We start from the raw sequence: 17,816 nt of genomic DNA on the forward strand, positions 1-17,816 counted from the left end.
ATTTACACCCACCCTAAATTTATTTTAAGCTTATAATTAGTAGGGCTCACACATAATTATTATTTTTATGTAGAAAATATGAGATCTGGTGTATGTATTTATAAAATTGAGATTCTAAAATTAAATAGGGAAGCTTTAGGGAGGAATATAGGAGCATAATTTTGAGATTTCTGCTGGGAGTGCTCTTATACAAATAGTTCATTTTCATTAGTGATCATATTCTTTGTTAAAGAATTTAGATAATTGTTTTATCAAGGAACGTGCTATTTATAATTTCACAATATAAAGACAAGAGATTTATATCTAAATGACTATTAGTCCTATTGACAAAATCTTTGTTCCAATAACGACTTTAGGCCTCTTATTTTAGGCATTTTATTAGCTTTTAATTTTCACAAAGGAAATATAGGACCCAATTTATTTATAAAAACAATCTTCCTTCAGAAACTCTCTATCTAAAAGATTCGTCGTCAAAAAGGTTATAAACCCATTCTGCAAGCCTAGAAATTGTATTCCATTTTGAGTTTGATTTATAACTTGTGTGTTTTCTTTCAAAAAAGAAAAGAAAAAGAACCATGTATTTATAGTTAATTCCATACTGAGTGGAAATAATATTGTGTGGGGTTATTGGAATTTTGAGTTGGAAGTGTTAAGATAGTGAGGTTATGTTTAAAAAAATATGATTAACTCTAAAAATATTTCACCATGTAAAAGTTTAGAGGCTTTCTAGAGCTAGTTTATCGAAGACAAAAGCACCTTCTCTTCTCGATTAATATTTATCTAGCCGAAAACAACCTCTATATCTAGAAATACTAGTTAGTTAAGACCAAATTACATTATTTTCCAATTTAAATAATAAAATAATTAAAAACACAAATTCAAATAAAGTGGTGCAAAATGTAAGATGCCCTGCGCAATAGTGTGTGGCTGTAGCCTTTGAAACGGTCAGCTACACGATTTATACAATCTTGTTATCTCAAAACCACCCAACTCCCAACATTATTTCATTACAATAATATTATAAAAATAAAGAAATATTAAAAACAAAAATCCAAGTACCTTTAGCCAGTCAAAAATCTTTTCTTTTTCACATAGTTATTTGCCTTATATAATCATATCTTCCACCTCTCTTTCCTCATTCCTATCATCACTAAACACATTCAAAAACCTCACCATCTCCCCATTTAATTCCATGTCCAAAATATTCAAATTCTTGATCAAGACCAAAACTTTACAAAGATTTCACGATCCCTTTTTCAAGTAGATTAAAACCCAGTTCTTATTAATCATTATGATCTTCTACATTCAACAATCTTGAAACCCAGCTTTTCTTGATCACACAATCCAGAATCTTGCAAAAAGCAAAAAAAAAATTATACTATATTTTATCTTTGTTTCGAAAATGGAGAAAGTTGGAGTTTCCGAGAAGAAAACTGTGATTACTGTGCTAACAGAGGGGAAGAAGCTCGCGAATGAGCTGAAGAGGCAGCTCCACCCCACAAAAAATCCAACAGAGGCATGCGATGTTTTGGTGGAGAGCATTCTCTCCTCCTACGAGAATGCAATAACGCTTCTTGCTCTCATCGAAAACGGCGGTTTTGAGCCGTCGATTTCGATCGAGGGCTCTCCCAGAAGTGAAGGGTCTGATCACAACTCCAAGAAAAGGTTACTTTTTTTTTTTTGCGCTTTTGATTTTGGGTCTTATAATTATTTGGGCTTTCTAGTTTTGATATGACTAAGGTTGTTGATTAAGTTTTTGTTGGTTTTATGTGTAATGTAGGAAGACTATGCCGAGATGGAGTGAGCACGTGCGTATTTCTTCTGGGGCAGGAGGTGAAGCCCAGCTTGATGATGGCTACAATTGGAGGAAATATGGGCAGAAAGAGATTTTGGGGGCTACTCATCCAAGGTTAGATATGAAGTTTTGATTATTAGATGAGTTTTGACTTTGAGGAGATTTGTTTGTCATTATTGGACATGTAGTTGTGAATGATCCAAGGTTAGAGATAACTTTTGATTATTACATGAGGTTTTGACTTTGAGGATGGAGTCATTTTAGTTTAGTACATGTTGTAGTTGTGATCATCCAAGGTTAAAGATGAAGTTTTGATTATTACATGATTTTTTGGGGGGAGGTTTTGACTTTGAGGATGTGTGCTTTTGGATGAAGATGATGAAGTCATTTTGGACAATATGTTGTAGTTGTGTGTTATGACTTTGTCTTCAATGAGGAAAGATATCACCTACTTCCATCTATTGCTAAATCATTTAATTCTTTTGTACTGCAATCTAGCAAGTTGCTGCTTCTGTTGTTTTAAATATGCCACTTGCTAGTTTAGCAGAAATCTTGGACCTACACACAGCCTCAAGATAAAGGACATTAATTTAGCCTAAGCCACTTGCTCTGTCAAGATTTGTTTTAGTGAAAATATGCTTGCTTCGATCTCCCCGGTCCCATAGGTTTAACCGATTCGATTTCTCTGTTACATTTCAGCTTATTATTGCTCGTTTCGTGCATTTTGTTAGCTTTGTCGATGCATGTAGGCAGAGTTAATTAGTTGAAAAGGATTTACTTTTTGTCTGTGATTGTGAATGTATGTTGATCTCTTGGTCGAATGGCTATTGCAGGGCGTATTATAGATGCACTCATCGCAACACGCAAGGGTGCTTGGCCACGAAGCAGGTGCAACGAGCAGACGAGGATCCGACAGTCTTTGAGGTGATATACAGAGGGAAGCACAGCTGCAGGCAGGAGAGGCTGAGGCAGAGCAAAGAGAGGAAGGAACAAGAGAGCCTAGCGTGTTCCACACTCGTTAGCAACGGGCCGAGCCTCATTAAAACTGAGAAGCGGGATGTAATTGATTCCAAAGACGAGGAGGATCTTCCTTCCTTCTCCTTCCCTTCCACTCCAATTGAGTGTGAAAATGTGGAGCCTCAGTTCTTCTCCGAGCCTAATAGGTTCATCACAATGAGCTACTCGCCCTCCTCGTTCCTGTCCTCGGCCACCTCCGAGTCCTACTTCTCGCCATCGCCATGCCTTGTCAACGATTTTGGCTTCGGCAACAGTTTGCAGAGCTCGGAATCGGATTTTGGTGAGATAATTTCAAATCCAACACCAATCACAGATTTCTCATTGGGAGATTTGGACATCTCCATCGATGAAGTGGATTTTGAATCTCACTTCCTCGACGAATTCTTCTAGAGATCTCAGAATGCAGTTGTAAATTGTTGATAAATTGATAGCAGAAAGAGATGATGCTGACCAAGAGAGTTTTTGTTTTTTTTTTTCAAGAACTAGTGTAGATTTTGCAAGAGTAACTTGTAATCACTCTTTTTTCTTGTATTCTCTCTAGTTGGCCATTTTGATTTTTCTCACAAGGTTTTAGTCCTGTTTGAACCTAGAGTTGGTGATATAATATTCTTGAATTAATATTGATGTTTTGTGTCTTTGATTTTAGAAACAAATACAGTAAGTCGTTTAGAATGAGTTAATTTCGATATTAATTGTAAGAAATTGGAAGCATGGTTTAGGATTGAAGAGGGCAAAATGGTGGTCGTTCCCTTCACACCAAAAAAAACAACCAACTAATCCAATAAATGCACATATCATAATTTCACAAAACGAGAGCACAACATAATTCAAACCAATCCATGTTCTATCGCATGGGAAATGGGCTAAAAATTAATTAATTTTTTAATTAAAATTGGAGCTACAGTGATAGCATAATACTTTTATTTGTTTTAGTTTTTCTGTAAAATAAATGGCTATTGATAGTGAGAAAAATATGGCTGGTGTATAAAATCACTTATTTAATTGGATTATTGGCATCTATATACATGAACTTTGAGTCTATTTTGGTTTTTCCCATCAACTTTGAAAGTTGTCAAAAAATACACAAATTTAAAGATTGTTGCAATTCTCCCACAACTAAATATTAGTCGAAATTGAAATTGACATGGCAGTTGACGTGGCATCGATTAAACCAAAACGACATCGTTTTGCATTTACAAAATATTAAAAAAATAATAATAATTTATTAATTCCAAGTCACCCCATCCTCTTTCTCTCTCCCACCTTCTTCCTCTTTCAAATTTTAGTTCCTCCCCCACCGATCCACGGTATCATACTTTACCGAAAAATCCGGTATACCTTAAGTTCGATATTTTACGGTATTTTTTGGTACAGTATGACCGATATACCGAGTTTTCGGTATATTTCCCCAGCCCTATATATATATGAGAGAGAGAGTTGGAATATGTATTATGGGATAAGATCAAATGGTAAACTACAAAAAAACAAAAACAAAAAAAACAAAAATTTCTGTTATTAAAAAATAGTCTCAATTTTTATTTTAAGATGTACATAAAAATTAGTCTTGTTTTATAGACATTATTTCACAGCATATAAACTCAATATATATATTAGGGGCAAAATGATATATACCCATTTTGAAAGACAAAATATAAAAAATATCCACCTATAAAACATATAAATATACCCATTTAGGACATTTTTGCTATTATGTCGAGCATTAGTGTATTTTGCACTGATGCTCGACAACTGATGCTCGACTTGTAATCGATAAATGTCGAGCATTAGTGTATTTTCTAAGAGTGCTCGACTACAATTGCTCGACTCGTAATGGTCGAACATGTCGAGCATTGGAGTATTTATCACTATTGCTCAACTCGTAGAAGTCGAGCATTAATATATTTATCACAAATACGCAATGCTCGACGTGCATTAGTCGAGCATGTCGAACAAAGTTCGCAATTTCAGCATTTTTTATGAATTATGTAAGGGTAGCTTTGTCTTTCCAAGCTCAAAATGAGTAGTTTTTATAGTTTTTTTTTATAGTGGGTATTTTTTATTTTTTGTCTTTGAGAATGGGTAAAAAGAATCATTAACCCTATATATTAACTTATTTATTTATTCTATTACATGATAAACCTCTTTTTCCACTCATAATATAATTAATTATCATTATTATACTATTTATAAAATGAGATTCTTTTTCTATTTATAATATAATTTTTTTATTACAATTTGTGTCACTTTCTTTTGAATTTTCTTTTAGAATATCACATCTACAAAACTAATCGTTGATTTTTTTATTTTATTTTTTTCGCTTTAACTTGTAGTTCAAAAATCGTACATTATAAAAGATATGTAACGTCTATCTATATCTATATTGTATTAAAAAGGCAACTCTCAATTTATAATCAATTGCAAAATTGAGTGACAATTTTATAGTTATAATAAAATCGATGATTTATTTGTAAACTATATAATTTTTTATTTTCTTTTTCTTTATCTTCTTTTTTTTTCTTTCTAAAATTTTAAAATTTGACTAATCATAAACTATTTAACATGCATTGTATTTATTTAAAGATTAAAATTTTTAAAAATTCTCTCTCATTTTTATTTTCTTAACTTACTCCCTCCGTCCATAAAAACATGTATAGTATGAGACGATACGAGTTTTGAGAAATCCTATAGAGTGTAGTGTGATTGAAGAAAGGGTCTCACATTGATTGTGATGTTTAGTGGGAGAATTATTATTATAAATGAGGTATGCATGTTTTTATGGAACAGACGAGAAAGAAAAACTATACATGTTTTTATGGGATGGAGGAAATATTATTTTTTTCCTTTTCATAATATTTGTTTTAATGTTGTGATTTTTTTTTAATTTTTAATTTTTTCAATATTCAACTTAAATATATTCAGTTAATTTTTTTTAATTATTATTATTATTATTGTTATTGTTATTGTTATTGTTATTGTTGTTGTTGTTGTTGAATTGATATATAGTTTATATTAAGGGATGAAAATAAAACTACCCACTTTGAAGAAATGTCTATGGAAACTACCTACTTTGAAAAAAGTGGCTTTGATGTTGATAGGTAGACATTGAAAATTGAAAAAGTTCTTACACTTTCTTACACAAGTACAATTGGTGTAAGAAAGGTGTAAGATAGGTAGTTAAGAAGGGTTCAAAATCTGAGAAAATGACATTAATTGCTAACTCACGTCAGTTTCAAGCACTGTAGGTTTAAAAATTTTGATAAAATAGGCTACGTTTGTGCGTTATAAAATATCAATACGCAGGAAAAAAGTTTCAAATTTAGGTATATTGTGAACAAACAATATTCTAAAGCCAATGGAGTAACAAGCCTCCCATAAACCCAAGCCGCCTGCATAAGCCTCGAGCTATTTTCACGCGCGGCTTTTGCAGGAGGCTAGGGTTTATGGGAGGCTTGTTACTCTGTTGCCTTTGTAATTTTTTTTTCTTCACAATATACATCAATATTATTTTTTTTGCCTTCGTATTGATATTTTATAACATATGTATCGTTATTTTTATAAATTTTAAGTTTCATTTTTTTTTAAGTATAAAAAGTACACATAGATGTGAAACATGAGAGAGAGTGAATCTGTCAAAATTTGTATTATAGTGGGGGTAATAATAGTCACTTTATCTATGATTTGATTGCACATAAAATAATAGAATTACACATAAAATTATAGAATTGCACATAAAATAATAGGAAATTATCAATTAAAAATATCCAACCTCATATATTCTGAACCAATATAATGTTATCTAGCTAAACATGTGATAAGCCTCCCATAAAGTATTAGTCGGCGTCACTAGCCTCGTGTTAATTCACCGAAGGCTAGTGATTCCCGCGAACGATTTTTGGGAGGCTTGTTGGTCTGCTAGGTAGAAAATACTTTTTAGTTTCACAATATATATTATTTTGTAATTTTTCGCATTGTCATGAATGTTTCAACGTAACATACATATCCTTATTTTGTATTTGTATTTTTTTTGTTAATTTTTCAGAAAAAAAGTACATGCTGACATGAAATGTAAGAGAAGGTGACTCTGCAAAAGGTTGGATGGTAGTGAGGCTTTAATGCTCACTTTATGCATGCATTCCATTGCACATGAAATAATAGGTTGAATTGTACTAAATGAACAATAAATTTCACGTGGATTTGTAAGGAATCTAATATTAGTCCTTATAAAGGCTGCATGTGTGAATGAGAAAACACAAATTCAAATACTCATAGATTTTCGTGAGTTTAGAGAAGAAATTGAAGAATATATCCCTAAAGATTTGAGAAGTGGTTTTTTGCGAGAGGTGGTGCAATTTGTGTTGAATTTCTGCCTCAAAAGGTGATTATCTCATATTCTTCGTATAAATTATCGTTTTCATGTTTGATTGTATGTTGGTTTTAATTAAAAGAGCATGTTTTACATTATATTCATGGTGATTATCTCATATTCTTCCTATTTATGTATATTGTGAAACAAAAATATTCTAAAGCCAAATGAGTAACAAACCTCCCATAAACCCTAGCCTCCTGCATACGCCGCGGGTTATTTTTACGTGCGGCTTTTGCAAGAGGCTAGAGTTTATGGGAGGCTTGTTACTCTGTTGTCTTTGTAATTTTATTTGTGTTCACAATATACATAAATATTATTTTTTTGCCTTCGTATTGATATTTTATAACAAATGTATCGTTATTTTTACATTATATTTATGAAATAAGTTATTATTTTAATAATAAAGTATTTTATGAAGATATTAAACTTGTTTCTAGCTTAATAGAACGTACTTAACACGAAAACGAAACAAGCCTCCCAAAACTGATTAGCCGGCGACACTAGCCACCGACCACACAAGGTCAGAGGCTAGTGCCGGCGGGTAGTGATGTTTGGGAGGCTTGTTTCGTTTTCGTGCTTATTGTGATGTGTTTAGGTTGTTAGGCATATTTTAATACTATATTTATGTGGTTTTATAGATGGAATTCGTGAGATACGTATATGTGAGATACAATGGAGCCGTCGATGGTATATACTACGTTGGCGGGGATACAGAGGTTCTTCCCCTCTTCAACGAAACTATTGCAAGCCTGATGTACAGCATCAACAATATTATGATGACGCATTCGATGAGCCCGAACTACCAATTGTATTATTTGGCGACCAATCGATTTGGCCGAGAGACGAAATGTGGCTTGACCACCGACGATGACGTGGAAGGCTTGTTGAAAACTGCCGAATATCCCATGGTGTACGTTGAGCACATAAACGGTTCGGTTGAAGAAGCGTACATTCCTTCTGTTGATTTTGCCCATCCTTCGGGACACGAATATGAATCACAATCAAGTCAATATGAGACGTCATATCATGATACGTCGTATCATGATGGCCAGAGCTCGCTTCCAACACAATACTTTTCATGGGATGGGCAACCGTTGGACGAATCCGCATGGAATCAAACGGAAAGCCTTAATGAAATGTGCGGAAGATTCAAGCAGGTGCGGACAGATGAAGATCCTAACGACGAAGATGAAGAACCTGAAGACGACGCCGAAGATCCTGATGACGATTCTGACAAAGATGATGAAGAATACGATCCTGCGAACGAGTCGAGCACAGATTCCAATGCCTCTGAGGATTTATTAGACGATGATCTGATAGAGTTCACGGCAGCTGAGCGAGCAGGTTGGATCCGACAAAGTAGAACCCGTCATGGAAATTCGACGGACGACACCGATGATCTAACTAATTGGATAGTTCCGTTGATTCCAGTGGACGCCACGGCTTCGCTCGTTGCTCGCGAGAGTGACCTGGCCAGAGTTGATGAATTGGGGAAGAATTCTTTTTACAACAGTAAAGAAGAACTGGTCCTTGCTGTTGGCTTGTGGAATATGAAGCAAGGCACTGAGGCAAAAGTTGACCGCTCAGATCAGGGACGCCTCTATTTCAAGTGCAAGCCCTCTGAGAAGTGCAAGTTCGATTTGCGTACATCTTGTCACGGCGGAGGGATGTGGGGAGTGCATAAGTTCAAAAAGCATTCATGTGAAGGAGAACTGGGCATATTGAAACCAATCAAGGCACACTCGAATGTAGTTGCTGCTTATGTTGCAAAAAGAATACGTGATGATGGAGAGATCATTAAGCCGAAATCTATTGTGGCAGAGTTGATACGTGAATTCGGCGTCATAATCAAATATGGTGTCGCGCTGCGTGCAAGAAATCTCGGGCTCGAGATGATATACGGTCGAATTGATGATTCGTTCCTTCTGCTGCCAAAATATCTTCATGCCCTAAAGCAAGCGAATCCAGGCACCTTGTATGATTTGGAAGTGGACGAAAACTGCCGGTTCAAACATCTGTTTGTTGCTCTTGGGGCTTCCATCTCACCTTTCTACTTTCATCTTCGACCAGTGATTGTGGTCGACGGTACACACCTGAAGGGGAAGAACAATGGTATTTTGTTCGTCGCCGTGGCAAAAGATGGAAACGAGCAAGTCTTCCCCTTGGCATTTGGTGTCGGTCCGATCGAGAATGATGAGTCCTGGAAGTGGTTCCTGTCACATGTGAGGCAAGCTTGCGGCCAGCCCGACAACTTACTCGTTGTCTCTGATGCGCATATCTCCATTGCTAATGCTGTGAAGAGTGAGTTACCGAATGCTACCCATGGTATTTGCTACTATCACTTGTTGAACAAGATCAAGGGTTACGGGCAAGCTGTTGTTGAGCTTTTCCGCCAGGCTGCATACGCCTACGAGCACTCAGATTTTACACGTGCAATGTCGTCTATGGCTCAGTTGAAGCCGAGGGCGTACGAGAAGTTGATGCGTGTAGGCCCTGAGAAGTGGGCGCGATCACAATGTCCGGTGAACTGCTATAGTTTTCTTACATCCAATGCTGCCGAGTCTTTGAATGCACGCTTGTTGTGGGCCAGACGTCTTCCCATATGCTCCATGTTAGAGGCAATCAGGATGGTTCTGGAGCACTGGTTCAATGACAGACTTGCAGCCGCACAAGAGAGCGACGACATTCTTACTCCGGTGGCAACACAGAAGATTAGTGCGGAGATACCAAAAAGTCGTCGTTACACTGCCAAGAGGACCACTGGTAGAATATATAGGGTTCGTGCTGGTGGTCGCCATTTTATTGTTGACCTTCAAAAGGGAAGCTGTGAATGCAATGAATTCAACCTGGACAGCATGCCGTGTTCTCATGCGATTGCAGCCATTACGTATGCTATTTATAATTTTTTTTAACAAAATTACAGTGAGGCTTACTAAATATAATCATTCTTTTTGCAGTCAGGCGAACGAGTCAGTGGACGATCACGTGCACATTTACTACAAGCGGAGTTCACTGATTGCCACATACTCTGGTGTCATTAATCACTTGCCTCCCTTAGAGCATTGGGAAATACCTTTTAAAATTGCAACTAGGATTGTTTTGCCAAATCTTTCTCGGCGACAAGCTGGGCGACCAAGAGAATCTCGAATTCGTTCAGTTGGTGAGAGGACGAGTCAGAGGACAACTACAGCGGAGAGTGAGACGACAACCACAGCAGAGGCATCAAGTAGTAAAAATAAACGAGCACCCAAAGCGTGTGGTATATGTGGCAAGACTGGTCACACACGTAGAGCATGCAAGGGTACGGTTGGCGATGAGTAGTTGAATTTCCTATTGTATTCAGTTTATGTTGATGTTATTAAGTACAATAAATGTTATTCATTTGGATTACAAATACCTTATTACACCTTTATTATGTGTAAGACATGGAATTAATATGAATTAACAAACAAGCCTCCCAAAAATAATTGTACTTAAGAACAAGCCTTTGTCTTTTTTTGTACACGGCTTGTGCCGAAGTACCTTCATTTTTGGGAGGCTTGTTGGTTAATTCATATTAATTACATGTTTTATATAGGATTCAATCGATATAAAAGTGAAAAATAAAATTACAGATATTCACCCTTATTGGATTAATTGATATGTTCATGACGGATAATAATAAATGGTTTTCTTTGGGATATCAATTGAAATATATGTAAGGAATCATAAGAACTCTAAACATTGAACAAGCCTCCCAAAAAGTTGAGTGCACGAGCAAAAGCCGTTCATCATTTTATGGGCGGCTTGTGATCGCCCACACAAATGTTTGGGAGGCTTGTTGGAGTTTTAGAGTTTTTATGATGTTGTAGAAGTTTTTCAACTCTCAGATTTTACAAATTGTAAATAGAAATTAGACTTCTATAGTTATGACCACCATTGACATGTCATGACAACTATGAGTTGTAATTATGACTGAGAAGTTTGACAAACATATAATGTGTACAACAAAAGTTGAGTACATGACATAATATAACTTAAGAAGCCTTGGTAATGCCTAAAACTGAAAAATAAGCTGAAAAAACCCACAAGCCTCCCAAAAATGATATGCCGGCGCTAAAAGCCTTTGACGTTTTGGTCAATGGCTTATGCCTCCAGACCTTCATTTTTGGGAGGCTTGTTGGTTAATTCAGCTTATTTTTCAATTTTATGTAAGATGCAATTGATAAAAAAGTGAAATGAAATATTGAATTACAGATATTCAAATATCAAGCAACTAGGATTGTTTTTTCATAAAATAGTCATAAAAATGTCAATACTACATAATCAAATATCAGCTGGTACGCAAAACTCGAAGATGCTACTGGCTATCTTACGCCTATAGTCAGTGGCATGCTGATCGCCCCACTTAATGCTCGGCGACCCTGAAATCAACTGCTCCACAGACATGCACGCATAGACACCAGAGCTGCACTGGTCAGGCTGGTGAAACATTTCAGTCATATCGGCATAGCGGATGTTCAATTTACGCCAGCTGAGGTTCTCTATTGGATTATGGACAATCCTCGTCCTCTGAAACCACAAAGCCACGTCAAGCAGCCTACTAAAAAGGCATTGCAGCGGCTTTAGTTGGATCAGCTGGGTCCGGCGCGGTTGTGCCAACGTTTTGAACCACTGAGCGTCGAAGACGTCACAATTACCCGTGAGCATATCGACTCTACAGGTAATGAAACGGCCGTCTATAAATATAGGCATAATGACCTGCACACGCAAATACAATTGGTTAACACTTTATTGATCAACAGCTTCGAAAGCATTTATAATATAGGCATATATGAGTACCTGTGTGGCATCCATCCAATCATTTTGAGTCGATGAGGTTCGTTGGCCATACACTGCATACAAGCGGTTGGGGTGCGGGACCCAGTTACGATAAGGCATGTCGCTTTCCAAAAGCTTTGATTCTTTCTTATCGGGGAACATTGCACGAGCAGCATCCATGAGGATCTTGAATTCCTTTTCCAAATATATCTGTTTAAAAAAAATATTATATTAATGGAATATTTGATTGTAAGCGCAGAATAATTAATGCTTACGAAGAATTCTGTATCCAATATGACAGTGGTCCGAGCATCAATCCCATCTATCAAATCAGCTTGCTGCATCAACCTACAGCTTACTCAGAAATTGTGAATATATATATACAGCTTCGAACACAGATAAATACATACACATATATAGGGGCGAAAGTATGATTGACAGAAATGCGTTGGTTTGAGGAGATTCGATGCTTACTTGGTTTGAGGAAGTAGCCATGGACTATGCCATGGAGTATGCCTTGAAGCCTTGTATTCTTGAAGCCGCGAATGAATTCTTGAAGGAGCACAAAATTTGCAAAGGGGCGGCTTTGGTTTGAATGAGTGGGGCGACTTGGGTATATTTAACCTAAGGGTGAGATTCTCTTGAATTACAAAAGCCTTGAATTCATTCTTCAAACTCGTGATATATATTATCTTTCAAGCCTGGACGTGAGATTCTCAATGTTTTATAAACCCGTGAGCCTTACAATAACAAAAGCCTTGAATTCCTCTTGTACTCATTGGGTCAAATTCCCCTTTGATCACCCGTGAGCTTGCCGTCCAATCTATCTCAAAAGGCGCATTTATCTTTTTTTGGTTCCAATGTGGATTACTACAAATCAATGTGGATTCCTATTGTTTATTTGTTGTGAATTATTTTCAGTATATATATCCGTGAATTATTTTGGGTCATTCTAATTATTTATATAAATATCATCATTTGTGGGTTATAAAACATTAATAAAAATGATTAAAAATTCAAATTTAGGTATATTGTGAACAGATTATTTTTTCTAAAGCCAATGGAGTAACAAGCCTCCCATAAACCCTAGCCTCATGCATAAGCCTTGGGGTATTTTAACACGCGGCTTTTGCCGGAGGCTTGGGTTTATGGGAGGCTTGTTACTCCGTTGGCTTTAAAATATTTATTTGTTCACAATATACCTAAATTTGAATTTTTTTAGCATTTGTATTAATGTTTTATAACCCACAAACTTGCCCTAATTTCGTATTTGTTTATATATATACGTTTGTGGGTTATAAAACATTAATAAAAATGCTAAAAAATCATATTTAGGTATATTGTGAATAGATTATTTTTTCTAAAGGCAATGGAGCAACAAGCCTCCCATAAACCCTAGCCTCATGCATAAGCCTTGGGGTATTTTAACACGCGGCTTTTGCCGGAGGCTTGGGTTTATGGGAGGCTTGTTACTCCGTTGGCTTTACAATATTTTTTTGTTCACAATATACCTAAATTTGAATTTTTTTAGCATTTTTATTAATGTTTTATAACCCACAAACGTGCCCTAATTTCGTATTTGTTTATATATATATATATATATATATATATATATATATATATTTGATTATATCTATTTAATTATTTATATAAATATCATCATTTTGGATCACTCATATGTATTTTTTTAGAATATATATATATATATATATATATATATATATAATACGAAATGAGGGCACGTTTGTGGGTTATAAAACATTAAAAAAATCTAAAAAATTCAAATTTAGATTTATTGTCAACTAAAAAATATTATAAAGCCAATGGAGTAACAAGCCTCCCATAAACCCTAGCCTTCTGCAAAAGCCGCGCGTGAAAATACCTCGAGGCTTATGCAGGAGGCTTGGGTTTATGGGAGGCTTGTTACTCCATTGGCTTTAGAATATTTTTTGTTCACAATATACCTAAATTTGAAAACTTTTTTTCCTGCGTATTGATATTTTATAACGCACAAACGTAGCCTATTTTATCAAAAATTTTAAACCTACAGTGCTTGAAACTGACGTGAGTTAGCAATTAATGTCATTTTCTCAGATTTTGAACCCTTCTTAACTACCTATCTTACACCTTTCTTACACCAATTGTACTTGTGTAAGAAAGTGTAAGAACTTTTTCAATTTTCAATGTCTACCTATCAACATCAAAGCCACTTTTTTCAAAGTGGGTAGTTTCCATAGACATTTTTTCAAAGTGGATAGTTTCATATATTTACACTTATATTAATATAAAAATATTTTACGTATATTGCACGAAATGTAAATGCTAATGTATATAAAAAGCAATGATTGATTGGTAAAAATTAAGAAAAATAACCAATAGTGTGGGTATATTAATTTAGTGATAAAGCCGTAAATTGTTAATGTTAATGAAGTTAAAGAGCTCATGTTAGAATTTGCCGTCACGTGATCGTCAAATTTATTTGTTACTATTAAAAGACAGGTAATCAACATATTAGGCGACTATTGCATATCACAACAAGCACAAAATTTTTGGCACCACACAAAAAATAATACTCCATCTGTTCCAAACGAAATGTCTTGTTTTCTTTTTTGGGCTGTCCCAAACGAAATGTCTTGTTTCCTTTTTTGGCAATACACTCTCTCTCTATACTTAATATTTAAATAATTTTCATCAACCCACTTTATCTACTTTATACACATTTCTTAATCTTCGTGCTGAAAAGAAATTGGACATTTTGTTTGGGACGGAGGGAGTACTTCGTTTATAACTAAGATACTTTTATTTGATTTGATGAACTTCAATTATGACGACCTAAATCAAGTTTATCAACTATACATTGCCAAATTCCTTAGAGCATCTGCAACGGTTACACGATAACAGCCTACACGTGTAAGGTTGTTATCGTGTAACCGATGCAGCAAACACTTACACGAGGGCTACACGTTCTATCGTGTAGCCCTCACAACCGTTGAAAATAGGCGCGTGTTTTACACGCGCCTTTAAAAAAAATTAAATTTTGAATTTGAAGGCAGCTTTGACTGCCTCAGTTTCCGTGCCAAATTTGACCGTTCGATTTTTTTTTTCTTCTCTTTATATTCCATCTTCCTCCTTCTTCTTCCTCACTTTCACTCCACAATTCTCCTCTTTCAATCTACACTTCAAGCCTTTTCTTCTTTTTTCTTCCTACAATGGCGGAATCCGACCACGGTTTGTCGTCTGATTCATCCGACGGTGTAGCTCACGCGATCATGGAGGAGATAGAGTTGCAGAAACAATTGCTTGCTCACATCTACGCCCAGCCGGCGTCGGAGGCGGGACGTGCGAAACGTCCCCGGTCTTACGTCCACCGTGATCGAGAGGAAGCCCATCTACGTCTTATGCAAGACTACTTCAACGACAATCCGACGTACGGACCTACATTTTTCTGACGGCGTTTTCGAATGCAGAAGGAGTTGTTCTTGCGCATCGTCGAGGTTGTTCAAGGTGAAGATACTTACTTCCAGATGACCACTGATGCAATAGGTCGGGACTCTCTTTCCCCGTTGCAGAAATGCACGTCGGCTATCCGCCAGTTAGCCACCGGCGTCAGTGCGGATACTTTTGACGAGTATCTCAAAGTCGCCGACTCCACCGGGCGTGTATGCCTCAAGAAGTTCTGCAAGACGGTCATCCGGGCTTTTGGAGCCCATTAACTGCGCCGTCCAACGCCGGAGGACATCACACGCCTTACCCAGATGCACGAGGCTCGACACGGATTTCCCGGGATGCTCGGGAGTCTTGATTGTATGCATTGGGGGTGGAAGAATTGCCCTAAGGCGTGGCACGACGCATATACACGCGGTGATCAAGGGGAGCCAACCTTGATCTTGGAGGCCGTTGCATCCCACGATCTGTGGATTTGGCATGCCTTCTTCGGTGTCGCTGGTTCGAACAACGACATCAACGTTCTCAATCAGTCGCCTCTCTTCGCCGACGTGTTGGATGGAACTGCCCCGCCTGTGCTCTTTCAGGCGAACCATCGCTACTACCAGATGTGCTACTACTTGTGCGACGACATATATCCGGAGTGGTGTTGCTTCGTCAAGAGTCCACCGATGGCGACAAATCATAAGGAGGCGAGGTTCAAGAAGATGCAAGAATCAGCACGAAAGGATTTCGAACGTGCCTTTGGAGTCCTTCAAGCTCGGTGGGGAATCATTCGCAGTCCCGCGCGAAATTGGTACCTGGAGCACCTCCGGAACATCATGCTGTGTTGCATCATTCTCCACAACATGATTGTGGAGCACGAAGGTGAAGGAGCAACCAATTGGAGAGATGACGACGCGGGACATGGGGCGTCTAGCAGTGACTCGACGGAGAGTGGTCGAGCAACCCCAGTTTCATTCAAGGAATATGTGCAAAGAGATGCCCTTCTCCGAGATAGGCAGTTGCACGCCGCGCTCCAATATGATTTGATGGAGCATGTTTGGGCACGTTTCGAACCTCTTGGGCCGGAATAGTTATTTGTAGGATTTGTTTTTATTTTATTAAGTTTTATGTAATTTTTAGGATTTCAAAATTAATGCAATTTAAATTTGAAGTAAATTGTGTAATTTAAATTTATGAAATTAAACTTAAATGAAAAATGGAAAAATCAAAACTAAAACTATCATGTAAGCTATCATGTAACCCCAATACAGCCTCTTTACACCATGTGGTCCCCCTCATAAAGTAAGCTATCATGTAACACCAATGCGGATGCTCTTAGCACAAACAATGCTATCATATAGTATAATTTTGTCAGAATCACATTTGTAGTCGAATCCCAATTCCTGCAGACCCATTTAGTTTTTTTTTTTTTTGAAAAAAGAAAATCTAAATGGGCTCAACAAAACTAAATAGTTAATAAAAGTGTTGCTGACATATAATTTTTGTGTCGAATGAAAATATTATCACTATATATATATATATATATATATATATATATACAGGTGGTCTTCTGCGAAACCGATTTCACAGGAGTTTTGTGATATATATATATAGGGAAGAGCGGGTGGGTAGGAACCATTTTCGGCTCTGAGATCATTAAGATCTACGCTTGATTCATCACCTTTTTGAATGAATTCATGATCCTGAGTTCGAATTTCACAGGTAGCGAAAATTTCATTTTTCACAATTCATACATTTACACAGAAAATTCATATGTGTTCTATATAGAATTCATACATTTTAGATGGTTCGTATTTTATAATTTAAGAGCTATTTTTAGTGTAGCCCCTCCCTAGGGAAGAGATCATATAGAACCCATTTTCTTAAGGAATATATAGATCCAAATATGGACCACACAATGCATGACACATGACAGATTTTTATCCAGTACATGTGTATGTGGAGCCCTAGGAACGTGACACATGACAGATTCATTCCAAGAACTTCCAAGAAAAAAATACACACATGGATAAAATAAAAATAAAATAACTTTTTTAATTTAAAAAAAAAATTGTCGAAAAATCATTTTTTTGGCACGACCGCCGTCAAAATTATACATATATTTGAACACATATATACATAACGTTAGATAGAAATATGCATGAGAAAGTATCACTATGCGACCCCTCTGATGCCTCTCGCTGCTGCTCGTTGCCGCCATAATTATGCATATAATTGAACACAATTATGCATAAAGGTAAGTACAACAATGTATAACATTGGATATAAATACTATACAAAAGAACAATGCATATTATAAAATTGAATGCATTGTTCAGTGACACAATATGACAATATGCATAGTTCAGTTTACATGAATGCATGGTTCAGTGTACATATTTTTTTGCC

At 36.5% G+C, this 17,816-nt stretch overlaps 2 protein-coding genes across 2 annotated transcripts; both read left to right on the forward strand.

The window, feature by feature from the left end:
• The first annotated feature begins 1,037 nt into the window (after positions 1 to 1,037).
• LOC130997376 (probable WRKY transcription factor 53) lies at positions 1,038 to 3,436 on the forward strand. Its single transcript, XM_057922663.1, has 3 exons — positions 1,038 to 1,665; positions 1,781 to 1,909; positions 2,629 to 3,436. The coding sequence occupies exons 1-3, from the start codon at positions 1,403 to 1,405 to the stop codon at positions 3,200 to 3,202; spliced, it is 966 nt and encodes a 321-aa protein (XP_057778646.1). The 5' UTR covers positions 1,038 to 1,402; the 3' UTR covers positions 3,203 to 3,436.
• Positions 3,437 to 7,816: 4,380 nt separating this feature from the next.
• Positions 7,817 to 10,499, forward strand: LOC130998262 (uncharacterized). The gene is made up of 3 exons (XM_057923694.1): positions 7,817 to 8,522; positions 8,697 to 10,038; positions 10,136 to 10,499. The coding sequence occupies exons 1-3, from the start codon at positions 7,817 to 7,819 to the stop codon at positions 10,497 to 10,499; spliced, it is 2,412 nt and encodes an 803-aa protein (XP_057779677.1).
• The last annotated feature ends 7,317 nt before the right edge of the window (positions 10,500 to 17,816 follow it).

The sequence above is a fragment of the Salvia miltiorrhiza genome, chromosome 8 (genome assembly GCF_028751815.1).
Source record: "Salvia miltiorrhiza cultivar Shanhuang (shh) chromosome 8, IMPLAD_Smil_shh, whole genome shotgun sequence".
Lineage (NCBI taxonomy): Eukaryota > Viridiplantae > Streptophyta > Magnoliopsida > Lamiales > Lamiaceae > Salvia > Salvia miltiorrhiza.

Bases quoted from the DNA above. Each gene is read 5' to 3' on its own strand.
- LOC130997376 (XM_057922663.1), top strand. From the start codon at position 1,403: ATGGAGAAAGTTGGAGTTTCCGAGAAGAAAACTGTGATTACTGTGCTA. The intron at 1,666-1,780 runs GTTACTTTTTTT...TGTGTAATGTAG, and splicing joins GATCACAACTCCAAGAAAAG to GAAGACTATGCCGAGATGGA. The intron at 1,910-2,628 runs GTTAGATATGAA...TGGCTATTGCAG, and splicing joins TTGGGGGCTACTCATCCAAG to GGCGTATTATAGATGCACTC.
- LOC130998262 (XM_057923694.1), top strand. From the start codon at position 7,817: ATGGAATTCGTGAGATACGTATATGTGAGATACAATGGAGCCGTCGAT. The intron at 8,523-8,696 runs GTTGGATCCGAC...ACAACAGTAAAG, and splicing joins CACGGCAGCTGAGCGAGCAG to AAGAACTGGTCCTTGCTGTT. The intron at 10,039-10,135 runs GTGTTCTCATGC...TTCTTTTTGCAG, and splicing joins TTCAACCTGGACAGCATGCC to TCAGGCGAACGAGTCAGTGG.